Source organism: Desmodus rotundus, chromosome 1 (genome assembly GCF_022682495.2).
Source record: "Desmodus rotundus isolate HL8 chromosome 1, HLdesRot8A.1, whole genome shotgun sequence".
NCBI classification, from domain to species: Eukaryota; Metazoa; Chordata; class Mammalia; order Chiroptera; family Phyllostomidae; genus Desmodus; species Desmodus rotundus.
Window position 1 is genome coordinate 65,153,764 of NC_071387.1, and position 25,789 is coordinate 65,179,552.

The 25,789-nt window shown below is 38.9% G+C and overlaps 1 protein-coding gene across 3 annotated transcripts in view; it reads left to right on the forward strand.

Moving 5' to 3' along the window:
- Positions 1–25,789, forward strand: part of ADAMTSL1 (ADAMTS like 1) — an 892,695-nt gene that overhangs the window by 645,297 nt on the left and 221,609 nt on the right. For all 3 annotated transcript variants that reach the window (XM_053924703.1, XM_053924704.1, XM_045193737.2), the window contains 2 exons: positions 8,432–8,543; positions 12,088–12,226. In XM_053924703.1, coding sequence (XP_053780678.1) covers positions 8,432–8,543; positions 12,088–12,226 — 251 coding nt within the window. The remainder of the gene's footprint in view (positions 1–8,431; positions 8,544–12,087; positions 12,227–25,789) is intronic.

The following is a 25,789-nucleotide window of genomic DNA, read 5'->3' on the forward strand; positions in this document are numbered from 1 at the left end:
ACCTGTCTGTCCCCAAACACCTACTTTCTTTTCTTTCCTTTTTTTTTACCTACTTTATTTTCTTTCATATCTTGTGGAATAATACACTGTTTACCCCGCCAAGTCAGAAAACTTTGATTCACACCAATTTCCCCATCTCCTGTACATCCCTCATTAGACATTAAACTTTGTCAGTTCTACTCTGTATCATCTTTTAAAACTATTCTTTCTTCTCCATCTTTGGTCCTTTGTATTTCTCACCTGAACCAATGCCATCAACTCAATTAGTTTCCCAGCCTCTGATCCATGGCCCATATTGCCCTCAGAGTAAGTTTTCTAAAACCAGAAGTCCTGTCTTCATAATGCTGCATGGCTCCTCACCTCCACCCAGGGCTTTGGGGTTACAGTGCAGATCTGTAGCACAGCATGCATTGACCTCAATAATCTGGGTTTCGTCTACCCTTCCAACCTCACCTTTGACATTTCCTCTCCTGTTTCAACCACCTGAATGGCTCACAGATCCCCCAACATCTTGCAATCCCATGGCTAATTACCTTTGCATAATGCCATGCCCTCTGTCTGCAATGTTCTTATCTTTTCTTCTTCCATTCACTTCACTAACTTATAATTGTTCTTCAGTATTTTCTCCACCTAAAAGCATTCTGTAACTCAACCCAACATTCCTCTGTACATTACACCACCCTACTGTGTGTCACATGAGGGTGGGACAGAATCATATGTGTCTTCATTTCTTCTTAAGAAACCACAGTAGACACTACCAAGTGTTAGATGAATAACAGACTTTAGCCACAAGGCAATTGCTGAAGTGGGACAGATGTGGACATCTTCATGTTACCTGTAAGGAAACTGAGCTTTAGAGAAGTTAGGGTGGTTGAGTGATGGGACCAAGCTCATCCTGATGACAAACCAGGACCAAAACCACATCTCTTTATTTCTGGTCCAGAACTCTTTTCAGTATTCTCTGTTGCTTCTAAGACTATTTTTTTCTTCAATATATAATACATGTATTTTTTAAAAGATGGATTTAAAGAAGGTTCTGATACTTTCAGGTACCTGCCATCTGTAAATATTTTCATTCAGAAACAAGCTATCATTTTAGTGATTTTTGCATTATTGTCCTGTTTGATGACCTAGTTTCAGGTTGCAACTGAGAGAAAACTAAGGTTTCATTAGAAAATATCAGGATCAAATAAATGTAAAGTTATTCCAAAACTGATCATATAATTTTTAAAATCAGTTTACTCACTCTTAAAAATGAGTCAGATCATTTAAGAAGATAAAGAGAAAATTACCTTTTATCCAGTGATTCATAATGAAGCAACTCTTCTTCCCTAATTTTCCCTAGGAAATAACTGAAAATAAAAGATTACCATTTGATTTTTTATTGTCTTTTATAAATTAGGTGCTTAGAAGTTATACACATACTTTGTAATTCATTTTCAGCATCATTCAAAGTGTAGTCTCTTTTGCATAATATATTAATCTAAGAAATCACTTCCTTTTTGAATGAGATACATAGGAATCAAAATGGAAATGGTTATTCATCAACATCTTCATGAAATTTTATTGCCAAAATACAATTTTTGTTTATTTAAAAGGAAAAAAACATTTTTTTGCATGAAAGGAAAATTTTTTCAAAGTCAGAATCATTATATATTGCCATTGGTTCCAAAGTTATGCTTTGAAATCTCCTTTAAAGGTTAAAACCAGACTAAGTTATTATCTTGCTTCCTAGGGAGGCATGTCTTCCAAAAATTTACAAACATTTTTGACAATGCTAGCATAGAGTGGTAGAAAGCACTTCAAGTTCTCTAGAGTTTGGTATATTCTCCTGCTTACTACTGGTTATGTAACCTCTAGTGCGTTGTTTTACCTCACTGAACCTGTTTAATCATTTGAAAAAATGGTAATAAAATACTCCCCCATTGTCTTTGTGAGGAATGAAGTCAGATAGTGTGTAAGAGGTCTGTCCAGAAAAAGTCCAGCCATTGTTAATATAACAAGAATGGTTTGTACAACATCGATGTAACCTGTCAACCAAGGAGAGTGGACTGGAGTGCACATGTGTGAACAACGACCACTTCACTGTACTAGTCAGTGGGGGTGGTAGATGCTGTTGAGTGAGCATGTGCACTGTGTGGCCATTGCATTCAAAATGACTGAGCGAGTAGAGCAATGAATCTGCATCAAAGTTTGCGTGAAGTTTGAACATTCCTCTGCAAAAACTATCTGATGATTCAGAAGCCACAGTTATGGGCAACTGGTGATTGGCAGCTTCATCATGACAATGTGCCTACTCATGCATCACGTCTCCTGCAGAGTGTTTTGGCAAAACATTTAATCACCCAGATGACTCAGCCCCGCTACAGCTCAGATTTGGTGCCCTGCAACTTCTGGCTTTTTCCAAAACTAAAATCACATTTAAAAGGGAAGAGATTTCAGACTGTCAATGAGATTCAGGAAAACACGACAGGGCAGCTTTTGGCAACTGGGAGAACTGTGTGAGCTCCCAAGATGCCTACTTTGAAGGGGACTGAGGCATCATTGTCCTGTGTACAATGTATCTTGTATCTTTGATAAATGTCTCTATTTTTCATATTACATGGCTGGATACCTTCTGGACAGACCGTGTATAAAAGCAGATAAATGCAAATTACTTCCTTTCCATCTTTTTGAAATGCTTTAACTTCTGATCCGATTTATCACAATGTCTACCCAGGAGCAGAATGCAGCTTCTCTAAAGATGGTCCATTTACAAATTGTATACCCAGGAATAATTTGGCAGGTGTAAGACAAATGGATGTGAAAGCAGACTGGCAATGACATCTGTCATCACATTAATTGTAAGGGACAATTGGCTATTGGCTGAATGACTGCCTGGCTTAGTAACTCCTTCCTTCTACCTAAACATTTGCGTCTTTTCTGAAGCTGCTGGTCCAGTAGAAGATAATGACTTTCCCAGAGAGAAGAGGGTCTTTTTCAGTTATGGTTTATACCAGAGAGGAGGAAGGAGGGAGATAACAGAAAAGGGGAGAAGGGTCATCAAGGAACATGTATAAAGAACCCATGCACAAAGCCAAAGGGGAGGTAGGATTGATGGTGGGAGGTGGGGGTGGATGGGGCAGGGGAAAGTGGTGGTGGGAAAATGGAGACAATTGTACTTGAAAAATTTAAAAAACATATATACTAAAAAAAAAAAAACCTTCCAACTTAGCTCTGCTTGTGCAAGCTAAGCACAAGCATATATTTATACCTGTTCAGTTTGTGCCCACGTTCAAAATTTAAGAACAAAGCCATATCAGATAGACAGAGAACTGACTGATGAGAGTACCTAAGCCACCAAAGTAGCAGAAATACTCAGCAGAATAGTAAACAATACACAGACTTAGAGCTATGAACACTGACTCACAATTCATGCGCAGATAACTGGAGAAGAGTTGTTCTACAGAGGGTAATTTCTAAATACGTTTTTATAGTTGGGGAATTTGGTTAGAAAGATTGGCATCATTCTAATTGTTGCATAAGTAGCTTGTGTGAGAGCAGTCATTTCTGGATGAAAAGAAGAGCAGATGTTCAGTAACTAATAGTTTTTCCTGCTATGCAGATAGGTCAAAGGGTTATCTTTGATAATCCGTTATTATGGGCACAGCCCCTACATGAAATTTTTTTGGGTAGTTGTGGCATGGCACAGGAGTTTCTCTTGAGCCTGCAGGGTCTCAGTTGCCTTTAGTTCAAAATAATCCATATACCACAGAGGAACATCTTGGGGCGGCTCCTTCTATGCCCCTACAGCAGTTATTGCACAGCCAGCTTTAAGATGCAGAATCAGAGAACCGATGTTGAGAGAGGCAGACCTTCGCCCAGTCCTGCCCCCTTGGTTCCACTCTCATCATTTGTTTTCTGCCTTCCTTTTCCCTCTAATACCAAGGTCATCCTTCCAGCAGACTCAAGACTGATCAGCCTCTCAGCACCTCCTTCCTAACACACTCTTCCATGTTTTTGTTCCTTAGCCAACATTCTACCCATTGTTTCCAGAGAGGCATCTCCAGCCTACTGCCCTACTCAAGGGCTGCAGGCAGTAAAACCATAACCAACATCTCTCATGCAACCTGAGCCAGGAGCTTAGGGCTGAACTGCTGTATTTCCCAATATCAATGTCTGGAATTCTAGGAGGACTAGAAAACCATATAAGAAGTATAAAGTTATATGCTAACAATTTTTTATCATTATTTTTACTGAATAATCCCTAATCTTAGTATTTCTAACTGTTGAAAATATCAGGTATTTCAAACAGTGGAATGGTTGAATTTATGTTTCACTCCAATAGTAACTAGCGATTTTACAAGCCCTTTCCAGTCTACTGTACTACTATTCCATCAAAGGTGGGTGGGAAGTGCTGTTGGGTAAGGGTTATAACAGTACTGCTTCTTTTCATAACCTTTAGCAACATTGTGTTAGCATTATCAATTTTATCAACAAGAAATGATCAATAACATCTTCAAGAAAACTGGTAGGTATATATAAAAAGATGAAAATTATTCTAGGAATTTGTCACAAATAGAATTTGAAAGGATCATGATCATTATATAATGCATTTGTTCATTCATTCATGCATTCATTTATTCAGCAACTGTTTGAATTCTTATTATATGCCAAACATGGTAGATGATGCTGAAGTAAGTGTGGCGAGCAAGATAAATGGTACCTGCTTTCCTGGAGTTTATGGAATATGAAGGAGAAAGGCAATAAAATAACAATTACATCGATATGAATATTTATAAATATTTAACTGCTCTAAGGAAGACCTTATTGGTGCTGCATATTTTGAAAGCCCATAAAAGCACTTTAAAATATTTTTACAGTTCCTTGAGGATTCACTATCACCACTGAAAACCACAACAGCCCCAAATTTAACATAGCAGACTGAGACATTTAATAAATAGATTCACCTGTTTTCCATTTTATTCCCTTCTGAGCAGGCATTTTGATTGATTTCTACCATTTTCAAGAACAACCTGGTCATGACATCCCTGGCTGCCCCGAGGCTGTGTGTCCAAGTTGAATACTGTTGTGGGTCCCACTCGGAGGCTCTCGGGGGCATGTCAGCCCCCAGCTCCCTTCTGTCCTCCTCAGGCTAGAGCAGCAACTCAGCTGCGGCTGAGGGTGAGTGGGAGGGCCTCTGAGTACCAGCCCCCTGCTACAGTTTCTGGGGGCACAATTTCTACATCAGGGAAAGGAACCTAGTTGAAGAACATTCCAAGGTTCAAAACTAACCCTTTTCCCAGATAAGAAGAAAAACGTATAGCATTTGTTAGTGCTTCATCTGGGAGAGCCTTTTTGTTCTTGATATGTCATGTATTTGAAATTTGTCCTTAATTCCTTTGATTTTACGTGGACTCAAAGGCAGCCACACACACTCTCGTACTGCCCTCAGGTCTGTTATGGCAGCACAGTCACGCGCTATGCAAGGTGACCGCTTTTTGTCTCCTTCACTTTCAGTGTGACAGGTGACTACATTGAATTAGAAATACTGAATCGTTTTAATTACAGGAAGAAAAGCTTGGTTCAGAACATTCTTCTTGCTTATTAACTTAAGGAGATCAAAATTACATATGCCAATGTACTTAGCTCCTTAAAACAAAATTCTAATCTGTCAAACTAAAGCTTTCATACTAGGACCTGATTGATATTTAAGTATTTAGGGCTTATGAAGCTTCAGAGCTCATGATAACAATGGTCCCAGCATCCCAGAATTAATAAAACCTGAATTAATTAATTAATTATGGCCCATTTATGTAAATAATAATTAGGCCATCTAAGTTAGACATTAGGCTAGCCTCTTCTTTATATTTTTAAATGTGTTTTCAACATTAAAATGAAAATTAACATACTGAGAAGAGAGGTACAAGGATATTGCTAATGATAAATGCCTGTATCCTCACACCACTAATGAAGATTGCTTGGTACCATGAGAAGAATGGCAGCTTTAGAGCCAGGCGCACCTGAGTTCAAATCCTGGCTATTTTTTCCCCAGATGTGGAGCCTCAACCAAGACACTTAACTGCTCTGAGCCTCATTTCTCTCATTGTAATCAAATGTGGAAGATAATACAAAATTTTGTTTAGATTTAATATAAATAAAATGTGCCCTGCACCAGGTAGGAATGTGTTTAGTGCTGTTTACTGCCGTCAGGGCAGCTGTTATTAATGGAAGGCGATGGTGACAGAGAAGGAGAAGCAGGAACATTACTTTGGGAATGTAGGACCAGTCTGGAGGTTGGGGCCTCCGTTCCTTCAGTCTCCTGTTATCCTCTGCAACCTAGGAGTTTAATCCAGTTATCGATTTCTTTTCAAATCTGGACACATCTCCAGTCTCAGCATTTATTGTCATTATACATCACTTTCATTGAATTCATTAAGAACAATATTCTTTCTAAGATGCTTCTTTTTCTTTCTTTTCCCTTCCACATGGTGTTTAGTTACCCTCCCTCTGAACACCAGATCCCCTTGGTATTCATGAGGTGCTTTTATTAGTAACCAACAGGGAGCTGAAAAAAAGACTTGCTCCATCTTTTTGCCTCTATAACCAGCCCAAAAGATCAGCCCAAACACTATGTGAGTATTCTGAAACAAGGTATCTGCAAGTACTTTGGTGTTATATCCTGATTATTTTGTTCCCCACTCCCAGCTTTCCTAGGACTTACTTTAATTTTTCACATCCCAAAGGACCCCTGCTAATCAATTCATCTTTCAGGATCTAAACAAATTTTCTGGTCTTTTTATTTTTCATACAGCTTTTGTTCAAATGAGAGCCTTCTTCTAATAGCTTTCCACCATGATAACCACACACCCCTGGAGAGCTATACATAGGCTTTTGTGAGCTTTAAAAAAAAAAAAAAAAACTTTCCAAAGAATGTGATTAATACTACATCCCTAAGCAAGCAATTAGGTATCCTGTATCTGACATACTGGACTGAAAAATATTCATCTGTAGGCCACGCTTCCCTTTTGTGAAAGCCACTGTATTGCTTCAGCTGTTTTTGCTTTAAAATAGGGAATTGTATCACTATTTATTCTAATTAGGAAAGACCTGAATGCACCATGGGTCAGAACCCAAGCATAATATGAGATATTCTATAGGTTTTCTCTCTTTCTTCTTTCTCCTTCCCAGCTTTCCCAGATTTTTTTAGGATTATTTCCATATTCTCATCAAAACTCTAAACACCATCTAAAGGTTAGGATCTACTCCCCGTTTATTCAGTGTTCCTGTTACCCTGTACATCCTAGGTGTTCAATCCAGTTGTTAAATTCAGTGACAGAAAAGTAAGGCTCTCTCTTTTTAAAAAGTCTGAAGACCGAATCTATCCCTTTACCCTAGATAAAAGGAAATTGGGACAGTGGTAAGGCCTGAAAACATTAATAAAGACTTTGACCACATGATTCAACTGATGATACTCCTATCATTCATGTAACGGAGTTGGAGTAAGAGGTGGTCCTCTCAACTGTCCAAGGCCCTTCCTTTAGTTCCATAAATAGTCCTGGCTTTGCCCTTACCCAAATGTTGTCACACATGTCAGTCTGTCTTCATGAGATCAAGGCATTGTTCCCGTTGGGTACTTTTTTCTTCTTTCACTTTATGTTCTCTCAATGCTGTACTTTTAAGAACCATTAAAGAATTATTGCCTTACATCCTCTCTTAAAAAAAAAAAAACAAAGGAGTTATAATTTCGATAAGCACATGTTTAATTTGATGTATTTTATTCCATACAGTAAGTTGGTGTTTTTCAAAGTTTGGTTCTTGGACTATCTACATTGGAACTGCCTGGATCTCTGGGCTTGAGCCCAGGAATTTGCATTTCAGCAAGATTCGAGTTGGTAACTTTGCACATTAAAATATAGAAATCATCAAGTTGTCAGGAAACTCCATGTATGTCTCTGAGTGAGAAGAGCTACTTAATTCTTTTTTTTAAATTATTTTATTGTTGTTCAATTACAGTTGTCTGCATTTTCGTAACTCTTATGTTTCTTAACCAAAGATAGTATCTTTCATTTTTTGCAGCATATAGCATTTAAAATTTTCTTAGAAAAAGTTGTGTGTTTCAGATCCTACATTTTAAAATCCACATCATTTTACCTGTTCTACCAGAGAGGTTGGAAATAAAAGGGGGTGAGGGACTAAGTGGCTTGGGATAAGACTGTACTGGGATCACAACAGAACTAGGAAGGTGATGATAGCTATGGTTTATGCAACGAGCATTCGCTGGTGAAATGGTAAGATGGGTGATGTGGCTGTTGCCACTTCTCTCCCAAAGCATCCTTCACACACCTGAAGACCGTCAGTGCTACCGTACTTTCTTGTTCAAAGTTGCTAGGGACCCAGACAGCACCTCTTTGTCGCACTAGTTCCTCTATTTTGCTGTTGTCTCCTACAGATCCGCAACTCGGGACCCACTAACAGCACAGTCCAGTTCATCTTCTACCAGCCTATCATCCACCGATGGAGGGAGACGGATTTCTTTCCTTGCTCAGCAACCTGTGGAGGAGGTAACGGTGTTGTTCAGTTAGCCTAGGAACTGCTGGCTTCTATGAGGGAAGCTGTGGCTATTGTAAGGGTAGAGTCACTTCAGCATAGAAGAAATTTAGTGCTGTGGGTGGATCAGATTCTTCTGAATGGGGCCAAATCCTCAAGCTCTTCTATAAGGCAGATACATCAGTCTAGATGCACCATAAATATCTTCTGGCTCTATGGAGTCCCATTAGAGGCAACAGTCTTTACTCCTTTCTTTGATTCCATGGAAAGACCAGAGAAGAAATATTACAGTTTGGCAAGAGCACGGTCTGGAATAAAATACTCATCTGGCTGAAGTGAACTTACTTGTTCAGGAATCAAGTGAAGAGTGTGTGGCCTATCACATAGCATGATGGGTCCAAAAAGGACCAGAGATTAATTTAATTAAAGGGAGTACTTTATTATCAGGGGGAAAAAATCACTCTGCTATAGACTAGGCACAGGTATTTTTCAGCTTTACCTCATCATCCATGCAGTAAAAGGAATGCATTTGCCTTATTTATTCCTAAAAACATCTCTCTTTTGAGAAGTCACCAAATGAATTTCTGCCTCTGCTCTGTCACATCTGTGAATATGAACAACATTTTGTGCTACTGTACAAAGCCCCCCATTTTCTGTTCTTCATAATTATAAAGGTTACATAATAATATCTTTGAATTATTTCATAATTTATTTAGCCATATCCCTATAAAAGATAATATAGTTCATTAAAAATTCTCTATTATAATGTAATGAATAACTTAATACCTAAGTATTTTTCTCCTTTGAAGTTGTTTCCTTGACAATAAATTCTTAAGAGTGAGCTTCAGTAATTTTTGTGGCTATTGGCATATATTACCAAAATTTTTCCAGAAGTGTGATAAGCAGTCTACAAATATTTTAGTTTTATTTCCAACTGAGCCAGTATTTGTGGATTATCTTTTTTTTAAAGTTTTGGTAATTTATTGGATATAAAACTGTATGTACATATCCTTTAAAAATGGACACATCAAATAAATTCTTGCTCCAGCTTCGAGGAAGCCTATTAATTGGCTGGCTTTAAGTAACTAATCCACATAGGTCTCACTAGATTATATTTTGACAAGAGAAAAGAAGGATGGTACCTCAAAATGAAGACAAATGATTATCCATTAATTCTTGTAAATCAGTGAAGAACACATGTAATTCCTCTTTGACTGTGTAGTCTGCAACCACATAATGTGAACAGACCACTGAACATGAGGTTCTATACAGCAGTGTTGGATTTTAGCTTAAAAGCAATTAATCAAACATAGATCAAGTGCTTTTAACTTGATTATTAAATAACTATTCTCTCAACATCTTAAGCATTTCAATAAAATAGTGTTTCCAGTTGCTCCATATGCCCTGAATTGAAAATCACTTTGTTTAAGAGTGAACTGCTGATTGTGTTTATGTATCATAGGAACATGTTATTTTGAGTCACCTATGAATGACTATCATAGGAAGTAGTTTCAAAGAAAGAAATCAGAGAAAATATATTTTTATTCTTTCCTCTTTATGTGAAAACCATGTTTTGAGAGAAGTAGTGATTCAATAATAAGTCCACGATGCCAGTTTCCCATACAGCTGCTGTTGGAACGTATTTCAGTAACCTTGACAATAGATTGATATGTAATAAGGCAATTAATGTTAGATTCCTGCACATCCCACCCCCTTGGGCCTTAATTTGCTTCACATCTAAGGGAAGAAGTAGAACCGTAAGTGGTTCTCCAATGTTTTGAGCTATGAAACCCTTTCTTAAAAAAAAAACTTCCTTGGAAGCCGGGATAAAAGGAATGCATACTGCTCAGAATGAAGATGTATGGGATATGGAAACCAGCCCTCATGGACCACAGTTTAAAACTACTCAAGAAGTGATCTCTAAATTCCCTTTTATGTTTCTGGTTCCAGATTCAACTGGTTGACCATTTTGCTAAGTGTAAAGAATTGCTATTCTAAATACCTTGTAAAACTTTAGAAAACACAATTATCTGACCATTTTGAGTCATTTATTTAATATTTGTTCAAAGTTTTAATTTCATGTACTCTAGAATAGCTTCAAAGCAACATTTTATGCTGATAAATTATGATTTTTAAAAATCACAATCTCTAATTTATAATTTATTGCTTGTGCTCACATTTTACTACATGATAAATCCTGTTCCTGAGTATAAATTATTTTATGGAAAATTATAAAATGGTTAGCTTATCATGAACTTATTGGCTTTTGAGTATAAAGTAATTGAAAATTAAAGCTATATTTACTTGTATAAAATATCATTTTGCTCTTTGATTTTCTTGTAAAGCAAAAAATTAAATGCAACATATGTTCTTACCCACTAACTTTTTTGTGCTTTTCATCTTCACAGTAAAACTGTTAAAAGATTTTTTTTAGCTCTTTAATGAACATTTAATTTTTGTGGGTGGTCTGAGAAAACAGCCTCAAGCCAGTAAATCTGATTTATAAACCTCCTACTGATTTCCTAAAATTTTTTGCAAGACTTTTAAATACTCTAAATCTACCTTTCTAACACATATTTAGCAACAACAATATTCAACCACCTGCTAGAGGGCATATATTTTGGTGTTAGTTAGGATTAGAATGATACAAAAAGTCTAATTTTTAGAAAAATTCTCTATGTACATTTATTTTTCACCCCAAGAATCTAAGTCCTCATCAGCACCCCACCAGAAATCCACAAGACAAGAAAGAGGCAGGTAAAAAAAGGTAAAACACATTATAAATAAAATTAAGTATTACTCAGCACCACTTTTTTTTTTCAAGAGGATTCTCTAAAAAGTGGGAATTTGTGCATGGCCACTAAGAAATATTGGCTAAAAACTTAAAGAGAAATGACAAAGGATTTGGGGTGAAGCAGAAATTACACTGTTGGAGGGTTCTTTCTTTTTGTTGTTTTTTAATTGGTAGGAAACTTTGGGATTCATGATGGCTACTGTTTAGGTCTTAATCATCCATTTATTCAGTTTAACCCTGTCTGGGTTGAATTTTGGCAAAAATTATGTCAGGCAGCTGGCAGGACCTGACCCTGTGCTATATTCCATTGTCCCCCGTTGACCAAGGGGAGCAGTACTGGGATATTTATTTATTTATTTGTGAGTTTCTCTTTTTCTCTTTCTGGTGCCTCTCTATGTACAGTAATATCAATTTTGTATCCTTGCATGAGAGAATCAGTAAATAAATACTGATGATCTCTTTGGGATACAGAATCTGTGTTAGACCTTTAGATTTTACAAAACAAATTAATAAGAATAGTTGTTATGACAGTCTCTTAGAAGCTAGTTATGCCCTTATGTAGTTCCAGCTCTATAGTATGATTTGAGAAGAAAAACACAGTCTTGGAGGCCTGTAAAAATCAATGAACCTTCTATTTATGTCTTTTGTCCTCAAAATGACTGGCACATTGGGGAAGAATTGCCTTAATGCAAGATGGCCAAAAAGACATAAAGAAATATATTGACATGTGCCTTTAAACTCACCTGTATGGTTTGATGCTGCAGGCTACCAGCTGACATCGGCTGAGTGTTATGATCTGCGGAGCAGCCGTGTGGTTGCTGACCAATACTGTCACTATTACCCAGAGAACATCAAACCCAAGCCCAAACTTCAGGAGTGCAACTTGGATCCTTGTCCAGCCAGGTCAGTCAAATTTACCAGTTCATCTACTGTAAATGTAAACAAATAAGTTTCAAATAAGCTTCTTAAATTAATTTTTTCATTAAAAGTTAAGTAAATGTTGCTGTCTAGTATCCATTCCTACCCATGTGTGGTTAGTACCCACGCTCCTTGTTCTTGCGGCTGTCTGATGCCATCCACGGTCTGCAGACTTTCCCTCTGTAAAGCCACAAGTGAAGGACTCTCAGTCATTTTCTCTCCTGATTTTCTTCATTATGGTTACTTGTTTCTCTCCTTAACAATGTCCAGGCCAATGGACCTTACCAATGGGATGGCACAATGTTCTCAGGATTCTTTCCATTTCAACTCTGTCCCCTAATTGGTGACATGATCACTGCAGACCTATTCAGAGTCACAGCTGACCCATTTCCACACTGTTTAACTAGAGTCAAAGCCATCCTAGAACAGTTCTACATTTGAACAAACTCAGCCCTCATTAAAGAGAAGGCAGGACTCATTTCCAACAGTCAAAAAATTTTAAGGCCTTTTTCATTAGGAGCTTTGAAGAGACACTTGAAACTTTCACATATTGTTTGCTTTTTGGAAACCATAATTGGCCCTCAATTATTTGCAGGATCAAGCATCAGACTGACAAACGAAATATCTCAGAGGAGTAGTCCCAGTAGTACAAGTCAAGAATCTTGTCTGAGTGTAATATTTGCCTGTGTAGCTGCAACACTTCCTGGTAAATCTCTTTTTTAGCTTACTCGTCCCCGATGTATGAGAGAGGATATAAGAAAATGCTTCTCCTACAAAACTAGTCATGAAAACAGAGAGACAAAGAATTCTTTCCCAAGCTTCTTCAATTTCCGAGAAACACCTCAATGTTATTTTTTACAAGCCTGGTTTACCAAATGCATATGTATAAAACAAAACTTGGAATAGTTCATACTACACGAGCAATGTGGATGAAAATCATTCTATCTTTGAACTGTAGCATTGCAGATTTAGATTTTGCTTTCTGCTTTTTAAAGTTTACTTGTGCTCTCTCTGCCACACATTCATGAATTCTAAATTCTACATGTGATGTGAAATTGCCTATTTCATATACCTAACTCATGAATATGAACTCAGAATGACAGGTTTTTCTGCAAGGAACAGAAATAATAGATATTTTATAATTATATAATTCAGGTACAGATTAATTTAGTTCGTATGACACCAGAAAATTATGTATTAAAATTGAATGAGGTATCAGAAGTTTGCTTGGATGTCTTTGTTTTGGAAATATTAAAGTATGAAGTATTATTAGCCAAGGCAATTATGCCTAATGTAATTCAACCCTAGTTTAAAATTATTCTACCTGTTATACATCTTTATGCATATCTATGCCAGAAAGACTGGTGCGTGAAAAGCGTAGTTAACCCAACTCAGACATGTTGGCTTACCCATAGAGAGACTTGAAAGTCTTATACACACTTCCATAAAAATGTGTATGTATTTCTAGGAGAAATGAGAGATTCACTCCCATAACTGTATAAAGTTTTTCCATTGGAAAAAAAACAAATTTCAACAAAGAGATGATCATGGAAGACAGTTGTAAAATAAAAACATTATGTTAGCCTTCTCAAGAAAATGTTTATAATCAGAAAAAAACTATGCATTTTTTCTGGCTTTTGATTTTTACCTATATTCTCTGTTGGAATAATATTTGTGGCCTATTTCTTAATATCCAAAAGCAAAAGGCCATTCTCCATCAAAAGAAGTTTGCCTGTGAAATGTGTGCTTTTTCTGCATCCTATGTTATTTTAAAACATCTAATAGAGCATATGTATAAATGTTGGGACAGGTGGCTATTTAAAAAAGAAAAAGAGAAGGAGAAGTTAGAGGCACATGTCAGGAAGCTACTTTTTTATATCACACATAATTAAACAAAGCTGTAAAGATTATTACTTAGCAGTATGCAAAGTTTGAGAGGAATCTGCTTCAGGAGATATGCTACACCAAGGTTAGGATACTCAGGATGGCTATGAAACTCACTGAACTCATTTGCATGCCCGGGATCAAAGCAGTCCTTCTGAATTCAAAGAGAAAATAAGAAGTGATGGTCTGAGAAAAGAAGATGAATAGACTGTAGGATAGGTCTGCCCTCTAACCAGACATAGCAGAATTCAGCCCACAAGGAACTGATTGCTAACTACAGATTTAACTGTCTCATAGTAAAATCAGGAGCGACACTATGATATTAAACCAGCGCCTTTGTGTCCAAAATTAGAGGCCCCCAAAAGGGAAAACATAGACAATCTTAGTACAAATAAAGTCACATATATTTGAATTTCAAAAGAAATTTATTTTATCTAGCCAATGAGGTATTTGTTCACTTTACATGTACTAGACTAGGATTTTGGGACTATTACATATTATTTGAGAACAAATGTTATTCAGATAGCCACGTTTATTCCCTGTTGAGATTGGAAGGACCACAGACAAGAAAAAGGTCACTAAATAATTAAGTTTGTAACCCTAGGTTTATTGTTTTACCCTTCTGTGCCTCATTTTTCTCCCTCCCATAATGGGGGTAAGAAGATTATTTGTTGCATTAAATTAGTGGTTTTCAAACTGTGCTTACAGAACCTGTTGTTCCTCAGAGTTGCTTTGTTAAATTTCATTTTTTATATTTTGAACTACCTACACAATAACTCACAAAATGTATTCAAACATGTCAAACTAATGTTAACTTACTTGAGCTAAGTTTTAAAAATTGTAACAACTGTAAAAATGTTTCACTACCAAAGTAAATACTTTTTACCCTCATTGTTAAGTTCTTCAATTATATCAGTTTAACTGAAAATTTAAGTGTCCTAAGATTGCAAGGTGAGCTGTGAAAACTATTACCCTTAGCAACTCCTTCTCTGTGATAATGAGAATTTTTCATTACTACGTGTCTAAACCAAAACAAACTGGACATGACAACTGTTAGCCATAATCCTTGCTATCCAATTTTTCTATTTACCAAATAGCCTCACTGTTGTCATTAATTTGCTCTAAAATAGGTAAGGGATTTATATATTTGGACTGATGAACGACATCAATTACTCCTTCACTCACTGACAACATCTACTGGCCTCCATGGTTGTGGATTGGTTCATCCAGAGGTTCTCAGGGCTAAAAGATTATTGACGTCTGTCTAGCCTGTTCTTTTCAAAATAATGTGGATGTTTTTATGGCTTTTTTCTGATTCTTAATGTTAACTTAGAAATATTGATGTGTTAAAAGGCTATGTTGAAAACAGTAAAACTCACTGATAATCTCCAGTGCTCACAGATAACTCTGTTAAGGCTTTGCTATATTTTTATACTGTCTGTAGTTCATAACACAAATGAAATCACACTGTGTGCAATAGACACTTGGAATTCAGTGACTTAGTGTTCTTGGTTTCTACTCTAAAGCGAACTTGTGTGCCCATGACAAGTAGTGAGTTGACAGTTTGCTAAGGCAGGAATTTGAGTCCTGTACACTGCAGGACCAACAATTGAGCCTACCTGGCAGCCAGTAGTTCCACCCCAGAGAGCCGTGTTCCTCTCTGCTGGTATCATTTAGGCAAGTCATTTTTACGAAGTGATAAAACACTTTGTTTCCTAGCCAAAAAGGTCTCAAAAAAGAAACCAAAACTTAATGCTTGTAATGGGAAGAAAGAGAAAGTTAAGTTAAAATTTATTGGCTTTTAGCTAAAATTAAGAATGTTTTCACTGTTGAGTTGGAGCTATGACATCACTAACCCCATCATATGCTCTGTCTGCACAGTGTAGCATGCGTTCTGGGGGCATGCCAGCTTGGGCACTCCCATAAGTCCAGAGGCGTGCCCCACCCCTGTGTGTCCGAGATCCACAGCATGTTCAACTTGTTTTCTGCTTCACTAATTTAGTACTATAGTAGGAGCCCTTTTCCAAGTAGCTAAGACACTTGAAATCTAATCAAATATAATATTCTCTTCCTGTGCTTGCCACACTATAGTCATAGCTCTATCTTACACTGGGGGTATTTTTTTAATGCAGTGCCTGCTGTTTTGTGCAATTGTTTGTGTCATTTTTGCCTCTTGGGTGAAGGGTAAAGTCCATCAAGTGGCCAAAAAGTTTCAAAATGCATGCCTATGCTTCAGCAACAACTAAAAAGGCATAGTTGTAGGTTAGCTACTAAGCACCTTGCATTTTCAGAGTGGCTCCTTTTGGTCTTATGTATCTCAGTGTAGGAGGCTGCTAAGACTGTTCAGGCTGCCCTGAGGACAATGGTGCAGACATTGTTCATGACAAGACCAGAGAACCACCATTTCAGATTTTTTCTGAAGGGGGCCAACGTTGGCAAGGGTTGGACAAGTGAGAAAAGCTCTCTCTCATCACATTATCACGGTGTCAGTTATTAGCTAACGAATCTGTTTCTAGCAGAAACTGCTTCCAGGTTCCCCCTGCCCTCAAAGAACTCAGAACTGCAGTCCTAAGCAAATGCCCACACTTGTATGCCCCACACGGCAGTGCTTTGGAGGTTCAGTGGATTTATTTCATCCAGCTATATTTAATTTGACAGAAAATTGTATAAACCATCTTGCCCAGGGACCAGATCATGAACAAAATCTCAGAATTGAATCCTAATGGAACTTCAAAGAACTCATCTGCATCAGGAGAGGCAGGATGGGTAGTGGGTACAGATCACCAAAAACCTGCTCACATTCACGAGGCGCCTAACTAGTCCAGTGTTCTTGCAGCCTGGTGGTTAGGAGGGGAGCATTGGAGTAAAGCAGCCTGGCTTGGGATCCTGGCTCTGCCACTGACTGGTTGAACAGCCTTTGGCAAATTACTTTTCACACTAAGCCTCAGTTTTTTCATCTTATAAACTGAGGATAATAACAGTTCTTACCTCATAGAGTTGTCATATGGAATAAATGGCACAATACATTTAAAGAGCTCAGCAGAGGGCCTGGCACATGATAAGCACTCAATAAATGTTCATTGCTGCAGCTATTATGACTAGGATCGTGATTATAATATTAATGTTGCCTCAGAGAAACTTCTAAACTCCAGAAATCAGTTTTTTCCTCCATGAAAGGAAAAGATAAAACTCTAGAATTACCTATGGCTCTAAAAAGGTAGTTCTTTTGTTCTTGTTTTTACAATAAGAGACAGAAATCCCTAGGAAATATCCTTATGAAAGTAAATCCCATTTATCAGATTTTTAAAATACATATAATATCATGAAAAATTAAGAAAATTAGCATCTCCTGAAATCCCAGTGTGCAGTGTCTAATACCCCCCTAAACCAGCTGTGAGACATTGTCATGTAATTCACATGGGGTCTATACCACATCCTCTCCAAAACAGGAGAACTCGATGTAAGATCTAGAATATGGTTTTCAACTAAAATACAAAACAGTATTTTCCTAATCACGGAAGCCTTTTTGTTTTATTATAATAGGTGAGTGATCAACCTCAGTTAAATATGCTGCTTTGAGCAGCTAATGAGTAAGCATAAGAAAGACCACAAAACCTCATTTTCCCTTTCCTGCATTATTGGTATTGAGCTAAACAAAGCAGAGTCCTAGGGCTTTTTAGAGTGCGTGGTCATATCCTTCCCAAGAATGGGGACCTGCCATACGTTATCAGACAATCAGCTACAACTCAGTTATTGGGGAAATTCAGTTCTTCTACCAAGCCAGCTCACCACCAATAATAGTAATCACTTGTTATATTACATTTAAAATTGTTAAGTATAATTATTTGTGCAATTCTTTTAATGAACACATGAGTTAATAGAACAGATATTATCATCATCCTCATTTTTCACTTCAGTGTATCAGTTTGACTTTTCTAGCTAAGTGACTGCTTTACTTAACATCTCTAGGCTTGAGTTTTTCCACCTATAAAATGAGTCAGAGAGTAACTATGAGAATTAAGTGAGATAATGTACGTAAAGCTTTAGCAAGGTGGCAAACACTCAACAAATTCAGCTATTATTCTTAACTTAGAGCCAAACCTGCAAAATGACTTTTCCAATGTTTCTTCTATTCAAAGTCTATAAAGGGCTTTCACATCCATTATCTCAATTCAGTTTTATGATCCCTAGGAGGTTAGCAGGACAGAGATCATCATCTATATTTACAGGTGAAAAAACTGAAGCCCAAAGAGGATAAGTGACCTGCCCCAAGTTACGGTGGGAAAAGGAAGCCGGCTCATGGACCCGAGTGCTTCCAATTCCAGAGCATCTCTGATACTATTACATGAACACAGGTAACCTGATCCCTGCTGTGGCATTTGTGCCACCACGTACCACAGGTACCTTTGTCGTTCATGATGCCTTCAGCCACCTGTGAGATCTCGATTAAACCCAACTTAGACACCCTGGGCCCACACAGAACTACCAACTATATCACTGCAAAGTTGGTGCCGCTGATCTTTGAATTGACCCCACACCCAGGTTAAGCAAGCCTCTTTCATATAATCGTAAATACTGTTGTTTACTCAAACCAGGCAATGACCAAATCCCTTGGGACAGTACAGGAAGAGATAAACAAAGCCAAAGGGTACATTAGTCCCACTTATTTAAAAGCAGTTCAGAAAATACATTCATTGATATTAAGAATGTTTAACTACAGAAATATAGATGTGAGGATATTTTAATATTTTGGGTCAAATGATCAAAAACTCTCCAGTAGTTGGTTTATAGCAAAAAATAAATATAGGCCTTAAAAATGTTTTCAAACCATAGACAATAAAGCAGGGTTGTTTTAGTCTGGTTTCAAAAGATAAATGAATTTATCATAGTTGCCTAGTAAGTACTATGGTTTAAAAAAAATTGTGACTTCCTTACAGAATATTTTCTCATTTATTGGCTCCCACCTTGGCTCTTTAAATAATAGGGAAACTTACTGTGTTTCATCAAGTCACCAAATGTTAGAGTCGGAGAAATTTCTAGATGATCACCTACTTCAGTGGTTTTCAATCTGTGGTGCACGGAGCTCCGATTTCTGCCCTCAGCAGCCACTAGGAAGGGGACACATATGACAGAGCCCCATGAGATGGGTTTCCAGGCACCCATTCTTACTTTATCTTGAAGCTCCCGATTTCATCCAATGCTCACATTTTGAAGAACACCAAACCATAAAGTCCTGATGTGTAAGTACCGCCTCAAGGTCACACAGCAAGAGAGTGGCAGACAGGAGAATGATCTTCCATCTCCCAACTCCTCATGAGGTCCTTTTCCTCACTATCCCATGAGCCTTTGTGCTCTGCCACTCATGAAAAGCAAATGCCTGTGTCTCTTCCAACTTTTCATTACTTCTCTCTTCCCCCTTTCTAAACTGTTGCTTGGGAAGAGACTGGTTTCTATTGCCCTGCAGTTGTCAAAAGAAGATGAACTACTTCCTTCTGTACCAGAACTGTTTCCACCACCCACAATTTCATTCATTTTTTAATTTTATACCTACCCCATGCCCAGTTCAGTTCTTGGTACCATGGCAAAGGCAAAGAATCAACCAAAGTCTGAGCCCCAAGACTGCCCTGGAGAAGTTGGGTTGTACAGTTACCGAAAAGCCTGGTATCTGAAAGACACATGAGACAGAAGGGGAGGCGATGATTTTTACAAAGCTGTGATGACTGTTCCTGGGAGATATCCAGTGGAAGAGATGCAGAGTTAAGCCAAGTACACTAGAAGCACAGCTGCCATTAATCCATCCTTTTTCTGCCTCAGATCAGCCAACCACCTCTGCCTGCCAGGGCTGCCTTCCTAAACTGCCAAACGACCCTCCCTCACACACATGGCAGAGCTAGTGAAAGGCAAGCAGGGGACTAAAGATGTGCACGGTGAGGTGCAGTTTGGGAGTTCCTTTCACTTTATTTTTGTTTGTTTGCTTTAAGTCTGGATGGTCGTCGCACTGCTTGCTTTGAGCCTGCACACCAATGGCATGACTTTAACGAATGAATATTTACTAATTGCCTCTGTGCAGAGCAATGTATTAAGAAATATGGTAAAGAGGAGAGAGAACCAAGATGGCAGCGTAGGTAGACACACTGCGCCTCCTCGCACAACCAGAACTGACAGAAAATCAAACGGCAGGGAAGTCCGACACCAAGTAGATAAAAAAGAAACATACATCCAGACCGGTAGGAGGGGCGGAGACGGGCACCAGGGCGGAGAGGACTTGCATGGCCGTGGTGGGACCGAGATTGGCAGAGTGTGGGACAAACAGCGCAGGCAGTCTGACCACTAGCAGACCCTGAGGCCCCACATTGGTGCACAGATAAACTGAGAGGGCCGGACTCAGAGTGGCGGAGAACAGGGCAGGCTGAGCAGTGGGTAGCACCCCGGGCCCCACACTCACGCACAGATAAACCGGGACAAATGGCGGGGAGTGAAGCAGACCCCGCAACCCAGGGCTCCAGCGTGGGGAAATAAAGCCTCAAACCTCTGAGTGAAAACACCCGTGGGGGTTGGGGCGGCAGAAGGAGAGACTCCCAGCCTCACAGGAGAGGTCGTTGGAGAGACCCACAGGGGCCTAGAGTGTGCACAGGCCCACTTACTCGGGAACCAGCACCAGAGGGGCCCAGTTTGATTGTGGATAGCGGAGTGAAAGACGGAGGTCCGGTGGAGAGTGGAGCTGGCGCCATTGCTCCCTCTCTGCCCCTCCCCCACGTATATCGTCACAGCCCAGTGACCAGCATTACCCACCCCGGGAACACCTGAGGCTCCGCCCCTTTAAGTAACAGACGCAGCAAGACAAAAAAAAAAAAAAAAAAAGGCCCAAATAACAGAACACTTCAAAGCTCCAGAAAAAATACAACTAAGCGAGGAAGAGGTAGCCAACCTATCAGATGCACAGTTCAAAACACTGGTTATCAAGACACTCATGGAATTGGTTGAATTTGTGCGAAAACTAGATGAAAAAATGAAGGCTATGCTAAGAGAAACAAAGGAAAATGTACAGGGAACCAATAGTGATGCGAAGGAAACTGGGACTCATATCAACGGTGTGGACCAGAAGGAAGAAAGAAACATCCAACCAGAAAAGAATGAAGAAACAAGAATTCGGAAAAATGAGGAGAGGCTTAGGAACCTCCAGGACATCTCGAAACGTTCCAACATCCGAATTATAGGGGTGCCAGAAGGAGAAGAGGAAGAGCAACAAATTGAAAACTTATTTGAACAAATAATGAAGGAGAACTTCCCTCATCTGGCAAAGGAAATAGACTTCCAGGAAGTCCAGGAAGCTCAGAGAGTCCCAAAGAAGCTGGACCCAAGGAGGAGCACACCAAGGCACATCATAATTACATTACCTAAGATTAAACAGGAGAGAATCTTAGAAGCAGCAAGAGAAAATGACCCAGTTACCTACAAAGGAGTTCCCATAAGACTGTCAGCTGATTTCTCCAAAGAGACCTTATAGGCAAGAAGGGGCTGGCAAGAAGTATTCCAAGTCATGAAAGGCAAGGACCTACATCCAAGATTGCTCTATCCAGCAAAGCTATCATTTAGAATGGAAGGGCAGATAAAGTGCTTCTCAGATAAGGTCAAGTTAAAGGAGTTCGTCATCACCAAGCCATTAGTATATGAAATGTTAAAGGGACTTATCTAAGAAAAAGAAGATAAAAAATAGGAACAGTAAAAATGACAGCAAACTCACAGTTATTAACAAACACACCTAAAACCAAAACAAAAGAAAACTAAGCAAACAACTAGAACAGGAATGGAACCACAGAAATGGAGCTCACATGGAGGGTTATCAACAGGGGAGTGGGAGGGGGAGAGAGGGGGGAAAGTTACAGAGAATAAATAGCATAACTGATAGGCGGAAAATAGACAGGGGGAGGGTAAGAATAGTGTAGGAAATGTAGAAGCCAAAGAACTTATAAGTATGACTCATGGACATGAACTATAGGGGGGGAATGTGGGAGAGAGGGGGTGTGCAGGATGGAGTTGAGTGAAGGGGCGGAAATGGGACAACTGTAATAGCATAATCAATAAATATATCAAAAAAAAGAAATATGGTAAAGAACCAATATGGATTCTATCGCTTGGTGTTTAAAGAAAACTTATTCATAGTTAGAAGTTAGTACAGAGTTAAAAGTGATGAGAAGAGTTAGTGCTATGGGTGTTTGCAAGGGGAAGAGAGAATATCTGGGTAGATGTTGAGAGGGAAAATAAGGACAGGCTTAGAGGAGGGAGAACTTGACTAAGAAGTTTCATTGGGTATTATAGAGCCACTGAAGACTTTTGAGTTGGGAAGTAAGGCATCGGTTGCTATCACAGCAAAGAGCAGCCTGGATTGGAGGAGGCAAGGTCTGCAGGCAGAGAGACCTGTTGGCAGATGGCTGCAAAAGGGCCCAAACTCAGGTCCGAAGGAGCAGTAGTTGGCAGACATTGCAGCTGGAAGAACTGAGTGCCTCTAGAGAACACAGGGAAGAGAAAAAAACAACATGTCCCATGGTATCTAGCTTGGGTGGATGGGAGGGCGGCAGTGCCCTGAGCAGTAAAACTGGGCACAGGAGAAGCAGCAGTTTGCAGAGGGAGACAATGAGCTGTCCGGACGCTGTGAGCTTGACAAAGCTGGAGCACATCCAGCTTCCAGGAAGTTGGAAATGAGGCTCTGCAGCCCCGGAGAAAAGGCAAGTGGTCCTGAGAAAGTCACTAAAAGGGACAGCTGAAACCAGGAAAGGGAGTCTTTATGGTTCATTCTTAGTATAAAAAGAACCCCACAAATTAGGCATCCATACAGTTAGTTATAGTAGGATTTTTCTTGGAGAGAGAGAGTGATTGCTGTATGTGAATTCCATAGCTGAGTAGTGTCAGCCTGCACAGGGCTTGACGTTTAAAGTCGGGGATATTGTTCTAAAGTAGCTCCTGAGATGATTTTAGGACAAAGACGCAATAATCTTTAAGCAGCACATGGAATTTGAGGTGACAGACTCTTTTATATTTAATATTTCCAAATGTGTCTATATTATACTCTCTCTGAGTTGAATTTTGATTTTATTTGAATATTCTAATTCCTGTAACTGTACATTATGCAAAAGTTAGAAAACAGAGACATTTTATAAAAGAAGAGAGAACCACCAATAATTTAAACACCAGGAACTAACCATTGTTTTTGGCCTTTTTCCAATATATCTGTCTATACGTGTGTGTGATATATATACACACACTTATAGACTTGATGAAAATGTACAGATAGTATATGAACACATGATGGGATATGTGCATTCTATTTTATATTGAATTTTTTTAAGTTGAAATTACATTTGAACATTTTCCATGTCTTTAAAAATGGTTCAGAAGGCTTCAGGTTTATATGCTGCCTAAGATTTCATTACATGAGCCTATGAGAGCTGAAGTGCCCTCCTGCCACTGGGCAGTTCAGCAAGGTGTGTGCTGTGAGAGCATCCGGTGTGGTGTCTTTCACCCACTGACCCGCATGAGTCGAGAATGGCCATTCATCGTCATCTTCTCTTCCTCCCACTACAGCCCCTGACGTTGGGGACTTCAAGGGAGTCAGCTTGCTCCCCAGTGTAAAAAGTGCATGAGTGGTCAGAATAATTAAGGCAATGGAAGAGCAGTTTTAGCTCCAAACCACTGTTTCTTATGTCTTCCCTTTGTAACTGCTTTTTAAATCATTTTTGCCTCATTCACCACTCCCCACACATTCAGGCACATGCAAGAATACACACATGTGCAGACACATACAAATCAAGGATAGAATGGAGGGAAGAAAGGATAGAAATCAAGGATGGGAAGAACTTCTTAAAGTCCCTGGATGACATTCTTTTTCATCATGCTTCACTGTGTACCCTTTGCCTAAGATAAAAGACCAGCGTCGTAAAGGCAGGCAGTAGAAGGTTAAGTTTGGGCAACATTGCCTGGCCCTCTGTGACAGTATGGTGAAAGGCCAGGGTCATGGCATGAACCCCAGGAGAGAGCAGAGCCCATGCACAAGAATATGCATGAATAGGACTGGACAGAGCACCATTGTTTTGATATCTTTCTGTTTTTACAGGTGCCATAGAGTCACTTTATGAGTCTTCACTATGACCCATGCCTTAGAAAGACAAATATAGCTATAGTTTTGCTGAACCCAGGCTTAAAGCTCCTTGTTTAAACAAAAATGTAATTTCTAGATCAGTTGAAAGCAAAGCCCAACATCTTGAATTGTATACATTCCCCTTTTTATTCCCTCTTCTTTTCTAGCCTGCCTCCTTCAGTGTGACTGCCTCCATTTTAAATATCATCAGCTGATAAATCAGCTGGCAAAGATCTGCAACAGTTCGTTCTAATATTGAAAATGACAAATTATGGCTGTAAATTTTTTCAGAAGGCAACGATGTGCATTTCTGCATTTCAAAGTTGATGCAGGCATACTAGGGTTAGCTAAAATATAACTGCCAAGTCAATTTAGTTTATTTCCTAATTAACTACTAGTCGATTGGTCCCAAGTTATTAGAAGAACTTTGGAAGGTTGGAATTCATTAAAATACAGTTCTTTTAAAAATAACATTTCTTTAATTATTGGATATGAGAATTGTTATAAAGAGATCACGTGATTCTGATAGCAGACAGGATTGGCATTTTACATCTGATTTCTTGTCTATTAGAAGGTAGAAAACAATAGGAAATTTCTCTAACTTGGAAACGGGGAGAAAAATTTCATTTTGATATTCATTCCATTCTTGTCTTAAAGCTGTGAGATTTTTAGCTTCCTCAAAAGGCAACAGTTAGTCTCATGAACACTGTTACTTAAGGGTCATACACATACACACAACATAAAAATTGAGTCATACAAATGAGTACAAAAACTTTATTCATACATAGAAAATGTAGTCATGTAAGTCAGATAAGTAAGTAAATTAGTACCCCAGTAGTTGTCCCTCCTGGGAACAGAATCGTCATAGTTTTGTTTTCTATTTTCTTTCAAATTTAATTTCTCTCTAGTACCTCCTTACCTTTCAGTAGTTTCTTTAGGAACTACCTTCTTTTTTCTTTATTCTTACCCGAAGACATGATCACTGATTTCGGAGAGAGGGGGAGGGAGAGTGAGAGAGAGAGAAACATCAGTGTGAGAGAGAAAAATCGATCAGCTGCTTCTCCTGTGCGCCCTGACTGGGGACCAAACAAGCAACCTAGACATGTGCCCTGACTGGGAATCAAACCCCTGACCCTTTGGTTTATGGGATGACACTTTAACCAACTGAGCCACACCAGCCAGGGCAGGAACTACCCTCTTTATCACTCCCTTTCCTCCTGTGATCTCCATGTCCTCACGATTGCCATTTAGTGCTATTTTTTCTTTCTGATCCACAGTATAGCCAGTTCGCTTTTTATACCCACAAGCTTAGGTTTATAAGATATATATTTTTAAAAAAACATACTACATCAGCCCTGACCAGTGTGGCTCAGGTGGTTGGGCATCATCCTGCAAGGCGAAAGGTCGCCAGTTGGATTCCCAGTCAGGGCACGTGCCTGGGTTGTGGGCTCCGTGCCTAGTCGGGGCAGCATTTGAGAGGCAACTGATCGATGTTTCTGTCTCATAGTGATATTTCTCTCCTTCTCTTT